Source organism: Styela clava, chromosome 14 (assembly GCF_964204865.1).
Source record: "Styela clava chromosome 14, kaStyClav1.hap1.2, whole genome shotgun sequence".
Lineage (NCBI taxonomy): Eukaryota > Metazoa > Chordata > Ascidiacea > Stolidobranchia > Styelidae > Styela > Styela clava.
In genome coordinates, this window is record NC_135263.1 from 17,480,600 (window position 1) to 17,498,247 (window position 17,648).

Genomic DNA, 17,648 nt, shown 5'->3' on the forward strand with positions numbered 1-17,648 from the left:
CGATCTGTCCTATATTCTCTACATTTTCGGCACTGAACAATGACTTCTGCATGACGTAACAATTGAATTAAACCAGCTGTTAGCGAGCGGATGAATATTAGTTATTTCTGCTCGACCTTGCGCTGAGTTGGGCAGGCTTTCCATAGCCCTGTTTAGTTATTATTAGTTAAGTTATGCTAAGACGTTGTTGAAAAATGTATAAGTAAATTATTAAACACTTGTAAATCCTTACCACGGATATGGGCCGTGAGACGAAACCATGAAAACGCCCAGAAAATGAGTTTCGTAGCGCACATCTGGTAACTAAATAAATTCTTCAGTTTTGTGTGAAAACGAACATAATGAACGCATTACAGCTTGTTCCACAATCCTGGTGCGAAATTGAATATAAGAGGTTCCCGGAAATTCAATAACCATAAGTTTACAACGCATACATAAGAACTATACAATTCGAGAGCCCTACAGCACACTAACACAAATGTATTCCTGTAATGTTTTGCCTGACCAAAATCGGACTTCCTCAGTCAATCATAATTTATTAGGTAGATTACGAAAAATATGGCATACATGTAACCAACAACAAAAAATACTTTAATTGTGTGACAGGAGTCGGGAGTGACCTCGAAAGCAGCGACACCAACAACGCTGATTCACATTTGAGAATAAATTTTATGTAATAACCACAAGCAGTTGACAACAAGAACAGCATAAAAAGCTACATCCATTTTATAGAAGCTATCAAGTATCAAACGTATTTATTTTTAAGCAATGAAGTCACAAATTAACATCGTGAGCACGAAAACACAAATAAATCAGTTATTTCTCACTTAGAAATTTACCGCAAAAGTCAAGAAAATTAAATGAATGTACAATATGTACATAACATAGTGAACAGAAATATTACAATTTACAAGTTTATGTGGTTATGTATTTGAACAAAGGCAATAATATTTCTAGAAACAGGACTAGGACACTAACAAATGTCCGAAAACAAAAACAAATGTATGATACTTATTAAATCAACTGTAATATCTAATTCACTTTCTTCTGAATTGTTTTCGAAATCCACTATCTCAAAAATCGACTTTTCCTCTATAGGTGTACTGTGATATCTGCAGTCAATACAAAAACAAAAATCTGTGCAATTTAAGTTGATTTTGGCACACTTTCATAAATTATTTTGACTATTTTTCTTTGCAGTTTGCCAACTCAAGAACTGATTTGAGGGCCACATGCTTCTTCAGTGAATCATTGTTGGGTGAAGAGTATAATCCTTATGTTTGACAGTGTTAAATAGACGTGCCCTGGTATCATTTACATTCTTCATATCCTCTTCAAATTCCTCAGCTTTATTTATTAATACCTCGTTAACCTCGAAAGATCTTCATAGTCGAGGGAAAAAAATGAATTGAAAATCTCAATGAAGTCTCCAACATGAATTTGATGGGCAGTTCCAATTGCAGAAAAGTGCTAAAGTATTTCAATATGAATAGCCCATCTAAGCTGTTTGCAACTATTATGATTCTCATATACCTTTAAGCTTCAAGACTTCTTGTTTAATCCATTTTATAGCACTGATAGCAGCAGGGATCAGAGCCTGCGTTAGGTCGGATTGGTGGAACATTGCCGTTTTCTTTTGTAGTACAGTATCTAAAATAAGGAAGAAAATAATATTTGGAGCAGCATGATTTTAAAAATACCCCTAAATACTAACTAATACCTTGAATACATAATGCATTTTATCTGATGTACTAAATGAGCGTATATATGCTCATTGCATGTTCTACAGTCCAGCAGTGTTTGCATACCATTACTAGACTATATCTACACTAAATTTTGATATATCACAGTCTGAAATGTCCTATGACAGTATGAGTATGGACTATAGACTATATTTTGAAACATCAACTGTTTGTCTACAACTTCATTTCTCACCTCTCAATCATTTCCAATGCTACCTTTCTTTCCACTCCGGCATAACTTATCATTGCTTCCCAGGTTCTTGTCGACTCTATGAATTTAGATTTAGACCAACCGACATTAGTAAAATTGATTAATTTCTTCTCTTTCACACGACCGTGCATTACAGAAACAGCCATTCATTTCTATTTCCAAATATGCTGTGGCCTATATAGTAGTATAAGTCTGCTGAATAGTCAAGAAGAGTCATTAAATTAATCATAAACATTTCATGCAAGCCAGAAAATATCGTTGTTTGTGACATATTATTCTAGGTCTACCCTTCCTTGGAGTTACCGTACCGCACCGTACCTATTTAACAACGTCTTATGAGCTAGTGCTCATCTAAAATTGCTATTTATGGCAAGGATATACAAGTGTTTAATATCTTACCTATACTTTTCAACACCTCCTTAGAATAACTGGACTAATATTGCCGGTAACTGAAAAAAACTATGGAAAGGCTACTCAACGCAAAAGCGAGCAGTTGAGTACATCTGATATTCATCCGACCACTGGGGATCCACCTACAGCTGACTAACTTGACTGTTACCCCGTGCAGAAGTCTGCGTTCATTGGCCCATGATACCGGAAAAGCAGAGAAAATAGGACAGATGGTAACACATATTTATTGTAGTAAAAGCGTCTTTTCTGTAAAACGTGCAACTTTTGGAAGTGGGAACAAGGCAATATTTGTTACTAAATTTCTAAGGAACATTTTAAAATCATTTTCAGGTAGTTACCTGATGTGCGCTACGAAACTGAAAGATAAATGGCCTCGGCTCGCGGCCATCGACATCGATAGCAGCCTTGGTGTATTTGGAGGTATACTTCCGCTTTGACTTGCTTAAATATTAAGTTAAAAAAATTACTGATAGATTAGACTTAAAACTTAGGATTATGGCGATCAGCCGATCAGCGAAAACATGCTCGTTTCGTTTTAGGTGGGTAGGAACGGGCGATGTCTGAAAACAAGGGCCGGTAGCCCAATAAATGCCGTACAGCGAATGCATAGGATAGGATTTACATATTTATCCCGGGGGAGAGGAAAGCCGATATAACGGCATATCCATATGGCGAACCACGGGACAACACTAAAAGGCTGAAGGAAGAAACGGATGAAGTGGAGGGAAAACGGAAGTTGAAGTGTTCCCAAAGGTGAAAAATTAAAAAACACTAAAAGGCTGAACACTAAAAGGAAGAAATGGATGAAATTTCTTCCGACGGGTAGTTAGGTGGCTGAAGTCACTAAAAAGCTGAACACTAAAAGGAAGAGGTGGATGAAATTTCTTCCGACGAATAATGAGGTGGTTGAAGTCACTAAAAAGCTGAACACTAAAAGGAAGAAGTGGATGAAATTTCTTCCGACGAATAATGAGGTGGTTGAAGTCACTAAAAAGCTGAACACTAAAAGGAAGAAGTGGATGAAATTATTTCCGACGAATAATGAGGTGGTTGAAGTCACTAAAAAGCTGAACACTAAAAAGAAGAAGTGGATGCAATTTCTTCCGACGAATAATGAGGTGGTTGAAGTCACTAAAAAGCTGAACACTAAAAGGAAGAAGTGGATGAAATTTCTTCCGACGAATAATGAGGTGGTTGAAGTCACTAAAAAGCTGAACACTAAAAAGAAGAAGTGGATGAAATTTCCTCCGACGAATAATGAGGTGGTTGAAGTCACTAAAAAGCTGAACACTAAAAGGAAGAAGTGGATGAAATTTCTTCCGACGAATAATGAGGTGGTTGAAGTCACTAAAAAGCTGAACACTAAAAGGAAGAAGTGGATGAAATTTTTTCCGACGAATAATGAGGTGGTTGAAGTCACTAAAAAGCTGAACACTAAAAGGAAGAAGTGGATGAAATTTCTTCCGACGAATAATGATGTGGTTGAAGTCACTAAAAAGCTGAACACTAAAAGGAAGAAGTGGATGAAATTTCTTCCGACGAATAATGAGGTGGTTGAAGTCACTAAAAAGCTGAACACTAAAAGGAAGAAGTGGATGAAATTTCTTCCGACGAATAATGAGGTGGTTGAAGTCACTAAAAAGCTGAACACTAAAAGAAAGAAGTGAATGAAATTTTTTCCGACGAATAATGAGGTGGTTGAAGTCACTAAAAAGCTGAACACTAAAAGGAAAAAGTGGATGAAATTTCTTCCGACGAATAATGAGGTGGTTGAAGTCACTATAAAGCTGAACACTAAAAGGAAGAAGTGGATGAAATTTTTTCCGACGAATAATAAGGTGATTGACGTCACTAAAAAGCTGAACACTAAAAGGAAGGAGTGGATGAAATTTTTTTCGACGAATAATGAGGTGGTCGAAGTCACTAAAAAGCTGAACACTAAAAAGAAGAAGTGGATAAAATTTATTCCGACGATTGATGAGGTGGTTGAAGTCACTAAAAAGCTGAACACTAAAAGGGAGAAGTGGATAAAAAAATTTCCGACGAATGATGAGGTGGTTGAAGTCACTAAAAACTGTACACTAAAAGGAAGAAGTGAATAAAGTTTCTTCCGACGAATAATGAGGTGGTTGAAGTCACTAAAAAGATGAACAGTAAAAGGAAGAAGTGAATGAAATTTCTTCCGGCGAATAATGAGGTGGTTGAAGTCACTAAAAAGATGAACACTAAAAGGAAGAAGTGGATGAAATTTCTTCCGATGGATAGTGAGGAATACTTGAAAATTCAATATATTAGGAATTGGGTAATTTAATGTTTGTTCTGTTCGTATTTATGAGACAATGTCCTCGTGGATTCGTTTTTTGTTAATTTTTTATATGTTATGCTCAGTTCGAGCCTGGCGAATTGAAGGCCATGACATTCTCGTTATATTCTTTTTAATTTTGATGTAATGTGCAAACAAATTAATATATATATATTTTCATATCTAGCTGTTCTAGATCAACAAACCTTGTAATTTATAATATGTTTGTGGCCCACCTCAAAATGCCTCTGAGGCTTACCAGTGGCCCATGGCCCATTGGTTGAGAACCAGTGGTCTAACAGGACTTCGATTTGACTAATACATCATTATTCAAAGTCTTCGTGCGTGAACTGCTTGCAAAATTTATAAAAACAGATATTAAGTTCAAGGAATGAAATACGGAATCAAAAATAAATTATATTCGGGCACAATATCACGGCAATCTATTATTAATCACGGCAATTATTATTAATTTTTTATTCCTATTTTCGTATTTACAAAATACAACGGCGATCCATGGACTTAAAATGTGTGGTAAACTGCCCGATTATAATTAATTCTTGATACATATTTTCGTATTTATAAAATAATAAAAGATATATATGCGGACATTGAAGTGCCCGAATATAAAAAAATCCATTCGTATTTACGTACTCACGAAAAAATTGTCGCAAGTCAGAAATATAATTTATACTTTATCCCGCTTTTTGGCAAATAATTTGGATAATGGTTGGTATTTAAAAGTATGGACTTTTACTAGGATGATTTTGTGTTGCGCAAAATGTTCAAATCTATGACCGATAGCACTATTTTAAATGCTTGCCGTATTAATTTAATTCTGATAACGTAACTCATGGTATATAAAAATATATCGCAGTAATCTGCAAACATGAAATGCATGGTAATATAGTCATGTTGTAGATAACAGTTATTCCATTGTTTATTGTATGCAAATTCCTTCATATACTATAGATCAGTAGTCGGCAACCACCGGGCCGCGGCCCATCGCCGGTCTGCGGAAAGGTCACTACCGGTCCGCAGAAAGGTGACATGAAAACGTACAATGCCATTGTTATCTTCATGTGAGGTTGGGTTTTTAAAATGGCAATTACAAAAACGAAAGATCGAAGTGGGTTTAACGTAAGAAATACGTTACGTGAATAGTATCACCTTCGTTTTTGAATGTATTGTCAACATACATTTTCTAACGCATATTATTTATTACATTAGATTAGTTCGTTTGTATAAAGGTGGTCCGCCAAAATTTTGGTCAGGCTTTACCGGTCCGTTACTGAAAAAAGGTTGCCGGCCACTGCTATAGATCATTGATTTTCAACCGGTGTTCCGCGGAACACCGGTGTTCCGCGGGAGACCTCCGGGTGTTCCGCAGAAAATTGTTTTTTTTTTGCAGTATTATGACGTCATAACTGATATTTAACCGTCCGATGGATTTATATAAATTTCACAAAGCGCGGTTCACAACCGCTTCCAATCTTGCTATCATTTTCCACTACCTATCTTTGCGAAATGACTTTTTAAGCATGGCCGGTCTAGGGCTGTGCAAAATATTCGAATAGCGAATACAATATTAAAATATTCGAATGCCATTTTACTATTCGTATGTACAATACCACATAATCTGTACCGCTTTGCTTGGGCACGGAATTCACGCCGGTAAATCGATCGCTTGGATTACGCGAGAATTCACCCTCGGCTTCCACTGTTATTATGCAAAAATCGTGCCGACACTAGTCCGTAAATGTAGAAACGTCAACACAAATAAGATATCTAAAATAAAGTTACCAGATTTTAAAGATGTTATTAGCCTCCGCATGCATGACCCGAATAGAAAATCATTTTCGGAAATTAAGAGTTACAAAGACGTTTTTTTTGGAGTGTTGAATTTGCAAATTCCGTAAATAAAATTTCCCGGTGACGATATTAGCTATGATATTGGTCGGGGTATTGATTTGTTGTAAAATAAATGGTGACTTGAGGTGATTAATTATAATTAGCGTCTTCCCTTCTACTAGGTACGAAAAGCACTTGGGCACAAAATTGTTTACAATTTTTTTGGTATCAGGTCGCGTATGTAAAATATCGTTCAAGAGTGCTGCCAAACGACAACGTAGAAATGCCTTTATTTCAGATTTTAAATCTTCACAGATTTAAGCTTCACAGATTTATCTAATCACAGTATCAAATTGATTTATTTCGAAAATAACACTGAGCCTAAGAAAGTCAATTGTCGTCTTAATAATAAATGTGTGCATCCCGTTGACGATAATGATAATATTATTTGCTTGAAACTGGGACATTTAATTTGCAAACGGCGATAAGTTAGATCAGAGTCGGCGCAAAAGATAAATATCAGAATACAATTAATTTGGCTTTGAAATCACTCCTTAATGTCATTAAAATCTGTCGCTGATGTGAACTCATAGTTATATCAATAATATGAAACTTCGATCTCCGCCGACCCACGGGAATTAATAGTTGCGCAAAAGAACAAATGGCGGGAATTTAAAAACGTTCAGGGGGACAAAATATCAGCGCATATGACGAAATTAACCAGTAAAAATCGCTTTGTTGCCGATTTTCAATGTTTCTATTGATTTCCAAATCTACCTCCGACGTTCTGGACCCTGCTGCGTATAAAAAATATTCGGTATTGGACTATTCGGTATTTGTTAAGAATATTCGAATTATTTGATTCGAAAAAAATATTCGATTTTGCCCACCCTTTTCTTGGCCGCCATAAGAGTATAAAAACACGAAAAATTGAGAGTCGTCGAGAAAGAGCTGCGTGTTTGTCTCTCTCAATTAAATTCCAGCCAGAATAAAAAATTGAAACTCATCGAAACAGGCCCAGATATTACATTAAAATACCATTTCTGTTCCTAGCTCATCGGTAGCTCTGAATCGGAATATGTGTAACGTCTTTTCCAGCTGAAGTTGACAAGCTAATATTAAATCTCGTTAATTTATTTTTTTCCGAAATGATCGATGTCAGTTAATTGCATAATATAGTTTATTTCCAAAAATCTCATTTGGTGTTCCGTCACAATTTTAGAATAAAAAAAGTGTTTCGCGATACAAAAAAGGTTGAAAATCACTGGTGTACGAGGTTAGGGATCAGGTTGTGCGACATCTTGGTGCGCATACTTCAGTAGTACCAATATTTCAATTTCAACGAAGTTTAAATTAAATTTCAATCAAAATTAAATGTTTTCTAGAAGTCGGTATCTGATCGTTTATCAAATCATGTCAAGGCGTACCATAACTTAGTCGCAGAGAAGGTGTGCTGTTGCATATTTTTAACAAAATTGCAACGAACTTTCGGGTATACGATCCATTTAAATTTGCGTGTGATAGAAACTTAGGTCAGTCACTCAACTGACAGATTGAAGGAAATTAATTACCCACACAGCACGTCAGCATCTCGAGTGATGATCAGGGTGTGTTGCGCTGAACATGAAAATGAATGAAGGCAGATCAATAAAATTAATAAAGAAAAATTCATTTACATTCCCGTCTGGCAATTGGTGTTATTTGGAGTGTTTGTTTTTCTTCGCTAAACGGCTCTCTTTCTTTCGAAATGCGTAAATCAGATTCGAAAAAAATTACGATTTGAATCGATTCAATTCATAAATCTAAAAGGGGCATGCCTACTCATCAGTCCGCTTTCAGGGTCTTCATCCAATCTCACTTCCGTCGGGATATGTTTTGGCTATTTAACTCTCCCAATGTTCGGTATTTTAGTGACTTCAACCGCCTCAAAATTGATAGGACAAAATATCATCTAACCCTAACGTACTTCTTCCTTATAGTGATTAGATTTTTAGTGACCTCAGCCACCTCACCACCCGTCGGAAGAAATTCCATCCACTTCTTTCTGTTAGTGTTCAGCTTTTCAGTGACCTCCGCCACCTCATTATCCGTCGGAAGAAATTTCATCCATTTCTTCCTTTTAGTGTTCAGCTTTTTAGTGACTTCAACCACCTCATTATTCGTCGGAAGAAATTCATCAACTTCTTCCTTTTAGTGTTCAGCTTTTTAGTGACTTCAACCACCTCATTATTCGTCGGAAGAAATTTCATCCACTTCTTCTTTTTAGTGTTCAGCTTTTTAGTGACTTCAACCACCTCATTATTCGTCGGAAGAAATTTCATCAACTTCTTCCTTTTAGTGTTCAGCTTTTTAGTGACTTCAACCACCTCATTATTCGTCGGAAGAAATTTCATCAACTTCTTCCTTTTAGTGTTCAGCTTTTTAGTGACTTCAACCACCTCATTATTCGTCGGAAGAAATTTCATCAACTTCTTCCTTTTAGTGTTCAGCTTTTTAGTGACTTCAACCACCTCATTATTCGTCGGAAGAAATTTCATCAACTTCTTCCTTTTAGTGTTCAGCTTTTTAGTGACTTCAACCACCTCATTATTTGTCGGAAGAAATTTCATCAACTTCTTCCTTTTAGTGTTCAGCTTTTTAGTGACTTCAACCAGTGATTTCGACCACCTCATTATTCGTCGGAAAAAATTTCATCCACTTCTTCCTTTTAGTGTTCAGCTTTTTAGTGACGTCAATCACCTTATTATTCGTCGGAAAAAATTTCATCCACTTCTTCCTTTTAGTGTTCAGCTTTTTAGTGACTTCAACCACCTCATTATTCGTCGGAAGAAATTTCATCCACTTCTTCTTTTTAGTGTTCAGCTTTTTAGTGACTTCAACCACCTCATTATTCGTCGGAAAATATTTCATCCATCTCTTCCTTTTAGTGTTCAGCTTTTTAGTGACTTCAGCCACCTAACTACCCGTCGGAAGAAATTTCATCCATCTCTTCCTTTTAGTGTTCAGCTTTTTAGTGACTTCAGCCACCTAACTACCCGTCGGAAGAAATTTCATCCACTTCTTCCTTTTAGTGTTCAGCTTTTTAGTGACTTCAACCACCTCATTATTCGTCGGAAGAAATTTCATCCACTTCTTCTTTTTAGTGTTCAGCTTTTTAGTGACTTCAACCACCTCATTATTCGTCGGAAGAAATTTCATCCACTTCTTCCTTTTAGTGTTCAGCTTTTTAGTGACTTCAACCACCTCATTATTCGTCGGAAAATATTTCATCCACCTCTTCCTTTTAGTGTTCAGCTTTTTAGTGACTTCAGCCACCTAACTACCCGTCGGAAGAAATTTCATCCACTTCTTCCTTTTAGTGTTCAGCCTTTTAGTGTTCTTTAATTTTTCACCTTTGGGAACACTTCAACTTCCGTTTTCCCTCCACTTCATCCGTTTCTTCCTTCAGCCTTTTAGTGTTGTCCCGAACCACGGCCTCTCGTCCGGTTACCATTCCAAGTCGGGTATGGGATTAGTTATACTGTATTGTTTGTTTTCGGAAGCATGGACTTGGTGGCATACACATACAGTATGGAAGATAAAGCGTTGGCGGCGTATTTTAGCCAATCCAAAAGGTAATTGTTGTTTTAAATTGAAAGCTGATCGCGTACCACATGTTGAGAAGCACTGAGTTAGCGCGTTGCGCTGAGTTCGCCACTCGCCAACCGTCTGACCGTTAGAAGTTCTGCATTTGCAGTGTACTGTACGTTACTGTAGTCCGTGCGCGCGTTTCAGCGTTCGGGATAATTTCGCGAATAGGTTAGGGTTTGACTGTGCTATACCTGGCTGCAGACAGCTTGTCGTGCAAAAATGATACCGGTATTCTAGTCCACTTTTCAACATTTGGAAACTTCCCGCCTCCAGAAACCCTATTTAGAATGTTGGCTTTCTACAGTGCGGCACCTGTACTGGTATGCCTTTGTATACGACGTAGCTTGCTCGATTTTCATTTTGGCATCCCTGATTACTGTATTACGTCACTCTGACATACCATAATTTTGAATGACCTAGTTAGATGGAGGTTAGAAAAGAAATATGCCAAAATTTTGTGCCACTCCTACTAGAAGTATTAAACTAGGCTATACTAGATTCACCGAATTTTCCTTTCTATTTCAATACTGTATTTCAAATATTGGAACCAAATTTTTGATGTAATTGCATTCATCACTGATAGGATAGGTTAGTACTTTGCTGTGCACATGCAGACATGCTTTTCTTCTATATCTGTATATCCTGACATCATATACACAGATTAGAGATTAAGATCTCAAGCCCGAAATTTGGGCCGGGTCGGGCTTTCTATCGCTGACTTTTTTTTTAAAATAAATATATGTTTATAAAAAATATAAACTAAAACTATGTGTGTATACTCATCAACAAGACACATACAGACATACTGTACTAAACTCTTGCAATGACAATTCAAAGAACTAAATAAAATATGAAATTTGCTCCGGGCTCGGGCCTGCAAATCCAGTTAATTAGTCGAGCTGGGTAGGGTTTAATACCTACGGGCCTGGGTTGGGTCGGAATTTTTGGGCCCGATCTTACCTCTAACGCTGATACGCCATTTAAATTTTGTCCAGATGGAATCAATGTAGATCGATTTTTCGATCATTTAAAACTAATTATATGTAGTAGGATATTCAACAACTTACTTCTTGGTTTGGTACAAACATTAAAAAAGTTGAATGGGATGTGTGTGGGCCAAGATTGTTGGCCTATATGAAGCAGTATTCCGATGCTCTGGAGAACAAGCTGTCACGCAATCACCAGTGGATGGAGACTTGGAAAATAAAAGCCTCATGGCAGATAAAAACACTGAAATAGATAATGGAATCAGTGATAAAAATTCTTTTGGCAATGATGATGATGTTGGGAATGATCAAACCCTCGACAAACAACAAAGCATCATTCAACATACATTGGATCTCCGAAAAAGGAATGTTTCGCATGAAAATTGTACTGAACCTTCAAATTGTAATGGTGCTTTGCATGATAATGGTATTCACGAATCTAAAAAGCTTGACGTTGACAACAGCGATTTGGTTCAGGTGATCGAAAGTAAAGATGTTGATCAATGCCATGATGATTTTGAAGATTTGTTAAGCAGATGTCCATCCACTGTAGTACTGAAGGTATAAGTATAGAAATTAATGTCATATAAATATATTAGTACCCTATATATATCTGATGAATCAGTAGCAAAATAATGTATTTCTAAATTGAAGATCTAGCTATTATAATATGCATTTCAACAGTGTCAACTTTTTTTTTTTTTCAAAATGCATTTGGGATCTCTATAAGCATAAATTTGAAAAACTGTAGAACAGTCTTTATTCATATTAATTTATCACTATTTATTGTTTCAGATTCTTGGCTATCTTTCGTACAAAGATTTAGTCCACAGTGTGAGTCCAGTATGTAAATCATGGCATAATATGGCGTTTGATCCATCTCTTTGGTGTGTAATTGACTTTCGTAGATATAAGGTAAGTCCAATTTGGGTTTGCAGAAAGGAGTGTGTGTTGTACCGGTACTAGATTTAATTGGATGGAGTTTGGATATGATCTCGCTTCAATGGATTGAAAAGAAATATCAATGCAATTTGGAATCCTTCATTTTAATTTAAAATACCGTATATGCTCGTTTTACTGCCCGTTTTTGATTAAGGGCCCGTTTGAATAGCCGCCGTGTGAACAGAACATAAAAATAAATAAGGGCCGGTGCGTGAATACCCGCCCGATGTAAAAGCTGATTTTTCAGTGGTAGAGAACAATGAGAAATAAAAAGCTTTTGTCACAATGCTGTTGAATTTTAAGGCCCGGTAGATAACACTCACGCCTTTGGCGTCCAAGTACATAATAGATAGCATTGATTACGTAACACCATGTTTCTCAAACTGGGCGTCGCGACGTCCAAGTGCCTCATTTCAATATTGATAGGGCATCGCAAAACTTTTCTTCTTTTGCGGATCTGTACCTGCGGTGCATAGAAAAAGTCAAAATTTTCGCTATTCTCGTTTAAATCACATTGAGAACTGGAAATAACAATATATCAATTATTGTAATGATCGAAAATAACAAGCGCCCATGCTTGAATAAGGGCCCGGTTAGTGAGTTGGTTGGAAAAAATATGGGCCCGGGCTACAAAACGAGCAAATACGATATCTGAAATGTAAGAAATATGGCTTGGAAAGATTCTCGATATCGATTTTTTTGAATGTATCCAATATAAATTATTATTATATTATATCTTAGTTTTACCAGTATGATGATATCAAATGCAACATAATTTTGTCAAAAAATTGGATCAGTTTAGAATAACAATGAAATCATTGTAGTTCACTTTGTGTAGACGAATTGAACTAATTTTGGTTGTTATTCCTATATATATGATACAGTATTTAAATATGATACAGAATATTGCACTTGTATTTGAGAATTGTCCAATGGCCATTAGTATATTGAATAGAAATAAGTTTGAGGTAGTTTAGATTGAATTACTGTGTGGGTTTGGCTGAACTTCATTTCATGTTGGTAATTGAGCTAATTGAATTTACTTTTTGCATGTTTTTGCCAGCTTTATGGATATTATTTCTCTCATTACAGATGATAAATTTAATTATTATTTTTACAGAGTAGGTTCAAAATTATCTGATGATGTTTTCATTGCTTTTGCTGAAAATTGTCCTCGTTTAAAAAAATTTGTTCTGGAATGTTTGGAGATCACAGACAAAACAGTTCTCAGTGTAAGTTTATTTTTGTACTATTGGATGTGATTAGCAACCAAATAATGTAGATAAATAAAAATATCATTATCTGGAATTAAACACTTTATTAGCGTGCAAAACTGTGCATAATTCTCCATACTGATATATATCCCTATACTTTTCATTGTAGATTCCTGAGTATGAACAAAAAATATACCCTATGACAGTGGCTCTCAAACTTTTTAAGCCGCCCCCCCCCCCCCCCTTTTTAGAAACTGTCAAGTCTCACGCCCCACCTCAAAAATAATTAACTACAAATAACTGATAGTAAGGCGAAACTGTGTTTTATTAAAGAAAAACGCGTTTAAAATACGATGATGGAACGTGAATATCTAAAATAAGACAGGAAAGATTACATCTAACGAATATTTTTATATTTGATTAGCTTCACGCCCCCTCAAAAAATTGTCCACGCCCCCAACTTGTGGGTGATGCCCCACCATTTGAGAACCACTGCCCTAGGATATCCATGTCATTATTATTTTGAGCGTTTCGAAATGATGACCCACAGTCCCACATATCAAAATTATGTTATCTTACATTTCACACTAGATTTCAACATGTGACGGATGCAAAATTCATCGATTACGAGACTAAGTTGTTGTAGATATTCTTTTGACACTATATTTTCAGTTGCAAAATATTGTTAAAATTTTCTTTATGTACAACAGATAGCTCACAATCTACATGATCTTGAACATTTAAGTGTAAGTCAAATATCAAATATATCAAATGAAGCTGTTGCAGAAGTTATAAAATGTTGTAGAAAATTAAAATTGTTGAAAATCAGCCATAATAAACAGGTGAGAAGATATGTTATACATTTTAATCATATACAATTTTTCCTTTTTTTTTTGAATCTCAAGACAGGCAACTTGTTGAAAGTGAAAATACATCTATACTAGTGATCGGCAACCTGTGGCTCCGTAGTCGCATGTGACTCTTTATTCATGAAGCACTGGCTTCCACAGATCAAAGTGATTACAGCAGTTTTTTATTAAAAGCAGTAGGGATTCAATGAAAAAATGAGGTCTGAAGCCAAATACTAATCACTAATTACATCCCACAATGGTTCCCAAAGTATAAATCATGAGCGGTAAAAAATGGGTTGCTTTTGGTATATCAAGAGATTCAAGACAAACTTTTACTTTTCATTTTACAGGTTATTTTCATTTCAACGTAGACTGAACTATTGCAGCATTTGTATTTCATTTGGTTTCTTCTTAGTAACAACCAGATTATTGCATCACGAATGGTTTTCCGGGAGTTTTACTAGCCACTGACATTAGAGTAGATGTTGCAGCTCCGAGTAGGGTTGAATTTGATTGAAATGATGCCAAATGGCTCTTTCCATGCTAAAGGTTGCTGACTCGTGATCTATGCAGTAGCATAGAATAATTTATTTTCCATCTGAAGAGCAAACTCTCAAAAAATAGGGGTTCTCCTTGCATATGCTTCTGTCTTCCCAAGATAATAAACCTCTATAATTCTATTTTTCAGATAACTGAGAAATGTTTGGTCACTATTCCTGAGAGTAGTTTGTCAATACAGACATTGGACTTTTTGATGTGTAATTTCAATCCCAATGGTATCGCAATTCTCGGTGAATTATTAAATCTTGAAGATATTAATTTAAGTAAATGTGAAGATTTAACAACAGATGATCTGATGCCAATCATGGAAGGATGCAAAAATTTAAAGGCGATCAGTCTGAATCTAAATAAAAAGTTTGATGATAAGTGAGTTGATAAATTTTCATGTGTTTATATTATCAATAAGAGTCCAATTTGAAACCTCTAGCTCAGTGATCCTCAAACTTTTTAAGCTGCGCCCCCATTTTAGAGTTTGTCGAGCTGCGGCCCACCTCAAAAATAACTCTCTAACAATAAGCTACAAATAACAGACAGTAGGGCGAAAGTATGTTTTATTCGAAAAACATGTTGAATGATAGTAGGTCGAAAGTATGTTTCATTCAAAAAACACGATGAAAATATGTGTATGGAAGGTAAATATCCAAAATAAAGAAATGTAAATATCCGAAATAAGGCAGGCCAGATCAAATCTAACGAATATTTTGATTTTTAATTAGTTTCGTGCCCCCCTCAAAAAAAATGTCTACACCCTTCTTGTGGGGCGCGCCCCACCGTTTGAGAACCACCGCTCTTGTTATTTGAGCAGAAACAGGTTCAGATCATTTTATTTTCCTATATCATTGACTAGATAAACATTTCGTTTGTTTGAGGTTCCAAAAATAAATCATATTTTGAAACATTTCTAAAATAGACTGCTTATTCCCAATTTTACTACAGTATGTTAAAAACAAGGTATTTGGATTTTACTCCCTCTGGTAACAATGTTGATGCTAATCGCTGCAAATATCTTGTCTTCTTTTGTGTAGATATATATTGTGAAAAATAGTTTTAAAAAATTTTGTTGCAGCTTTATCGATATCATTCTCACGAAATTACCAAATATGGAAAAATTTTATCTTGTTTCAACTACGATAACAGATGAAGGTTGGTCGATCGTTATATATTTTTAATAGTGATACTTCTCAACCAGGACTGTGCAGATGGTGTTTGGCATTTTTTTCATTGGTATTGAAACTGGAGTCTTTATCCTCAAATTCCCTCGATTTCAATTCTAAAAATCATGATTTCACTTTTTACACTGCAGATTCTATAGTAGGGGTGGGCAAGGTTTTGGACCAGGGGCCAAAAATTTTGCCCACCTAGACTGACGGGCCATGTAAGTGTGACGTAAAAAGTTACATTTTATGATTTTATTTACAGTGTTACAAAAAAATAGTGGAAAACAATAAGCCTCGTGCTAAAACTAAATTTAATCGCAATCTCTACAAGTTCCTTGAGCTATTTTTCAGCTAAATCATCAAAATTTGGTTTTAGTTTGATTGTGGCATCATCAGGCGGGCCAGATTAAATTACCCAACGGGCCGGAATTGGCCCTCGGGCCGTAGCTTGCCCATGTCAGTTCTATAGTGTAACCTCACAAAACATCATTTTCCAATTTGATATTTACCGTAGATATCTCTAGTGACTGGGAATAAATAGTATCCTAGGATTCTTGATTTACTTGCTCTATTTCACAAATTTAGGATATTCAACCAAAAATATTTTTTCCCATATTACTCGAAAAGCTGATTTATGATTGCAAGATATCGCTGAACACTTATATCTAATATTATGGTAAATTGATTTATAAATTCAGCAACTTCCTTTTACAGCGTTGGTCATCATGGGGAAAAAGGGAAAAAAAATATCCGTGATCGATATTGGATATACTAAAGTTACGGGTTTCGGTGCTCGCTATGTCTCAGAAAATTGTGCATGTTTAGAATATTTGGGATTAATAAGATGCGATTCGGTAAGGACAAATTTCATATTTAGTAAGGATTTTCTCCGATCAGATTTTAGTTTGAATTTTTTTGTATTGTTTATCTTGTAAACATATAGATCAGGGTGATCCAAACCCAGGCTGCGGCCCGCAGCTTCATCATCCGGGGCCTGCATCACATTCGGAGAGTAATCAAAAAATCGCATTTGGTGTTATTCGGTTTAGTGAGTTTTTCGGTGGTTTTCACATGTTTTAGCGTGGTAAATGACAAATACTGTTTGCACAATAAAAGGGGTTTGTTTTGTGTGGCACTGTTTACCTATACTTGACACCATTTTGGCCCGCGAACAATGCAAAAATAATTTTGTGGCACCCGGAGTCGTCAACCTTGGACCACCCTGATATAGATGATGTTAGATAAAAGCTGATAGTAAACGATTTCCCCCTCTTGAACTCAGACGATGGGCAGTATATGATTAGTGAAAAATGGGAGACACTTTTCAATACTGTTTTTAATTTCAGGTTCCTGAAGAGGAAGTCGAGAAACTTGTTGTGGAATACCCACATATTATGTATTCCACTTTTATTCAAGACACCAAACGGATGTTTGCAAAAATTGAAAGGGATGGTAGATTAGATTAATTATATTGTGATTCTTACTGTAATTTGCTTCCCATTGTTTTGTAATATATGCTTTTCCATTTCCTTTTGTGTACCAGCCAAATTTTAATATTAATTTGTAGTGTTTATTTTAATGTGTATATAATGTATGTTTTTGATTAGTCCGATATTTCCTATAAATTTATTCATGTGATTATAATAATAAATCATGTGCTTGTGATGCTTTTCGGGATGTAAGACCGCCAATTTTCCAAGTCTGGGCATCTTCCATTCAACGTGCTTAACCAGAGGGCACCAAATTACAATCCCTTGGCCGGTGCGATAAGGAAGAGCGGAGATAAGTCT

At 35.9% G+C, this 17,648-nt stretch overlaps 2 protein-coding genes and 1 long non-coding RNA gene across 3 annotated transcripts; 2 read left to right on the forward strand and 1 right to left on the reverse strand.

Moving 5' to 3' along the window:
• Positions 1-224: 224 nt before the first annotated feature.
• On the reverse strand, positions 225-2,157 carry LOC144431975 (uncharacterized). The gene is made up of 2 exons (XR_013480325.1): positions 1,936-2,157; positions 225-1,650 (listed from the first exon to the last, which is right to left on the reverse strand). It is a non-coding gene; the product is annotated as an uncharacterized LOC144431975 (long non-coding RNA).
• Positions 2,158-11,043: 8,886 nt separating this feature from the next.
• On the forward strand, positions 11,044-12,114 carry LOC144431993 (uncharacterized). Its single transcript, XM_078119954.1, has 2 exons — positions 11,044-11,694; positions 11,929-12,114. Exons 1-2 carry the CDS (start codon positions 11,248-11,250, stop codon positions 12,097-12,099), a joined length of 618 nt encoding a protein of 205 aa, XP_077976080.1. The 5' UTR covers positions 11,044-11,247; the 3' UTR covers positions 12,100-12,114.
• Positions 12,115-13,127: 1,013 nt separating this feature from the next.
• LOC120341395 (F-box/LRR-repeat protein 17-like) lies at positions 13,128-17,523 on the forward strand. Its single transcript, XM_078119693.1, has 6 exons — positions 13,128-13,307; positions 14,000-14,131; positions 14,829-15,067; positions 15,768-15,844; positions 16,573-16,712; positions 17,205-17,523. The coding sequence occupies exons 1-6, from the start codon at positions 13,143-13,145 to the stop codon at positions 17,322-17,324; spliced, it is 873 nt and encodes a 290-aa protein (XP_077975819.1). The 5' UTR covers positions 13,128-13,142; the 3' UTR covers positions 17,325-17,523.
• Positions 17,524-17,648: the final 125 nt, after the last annotated feature.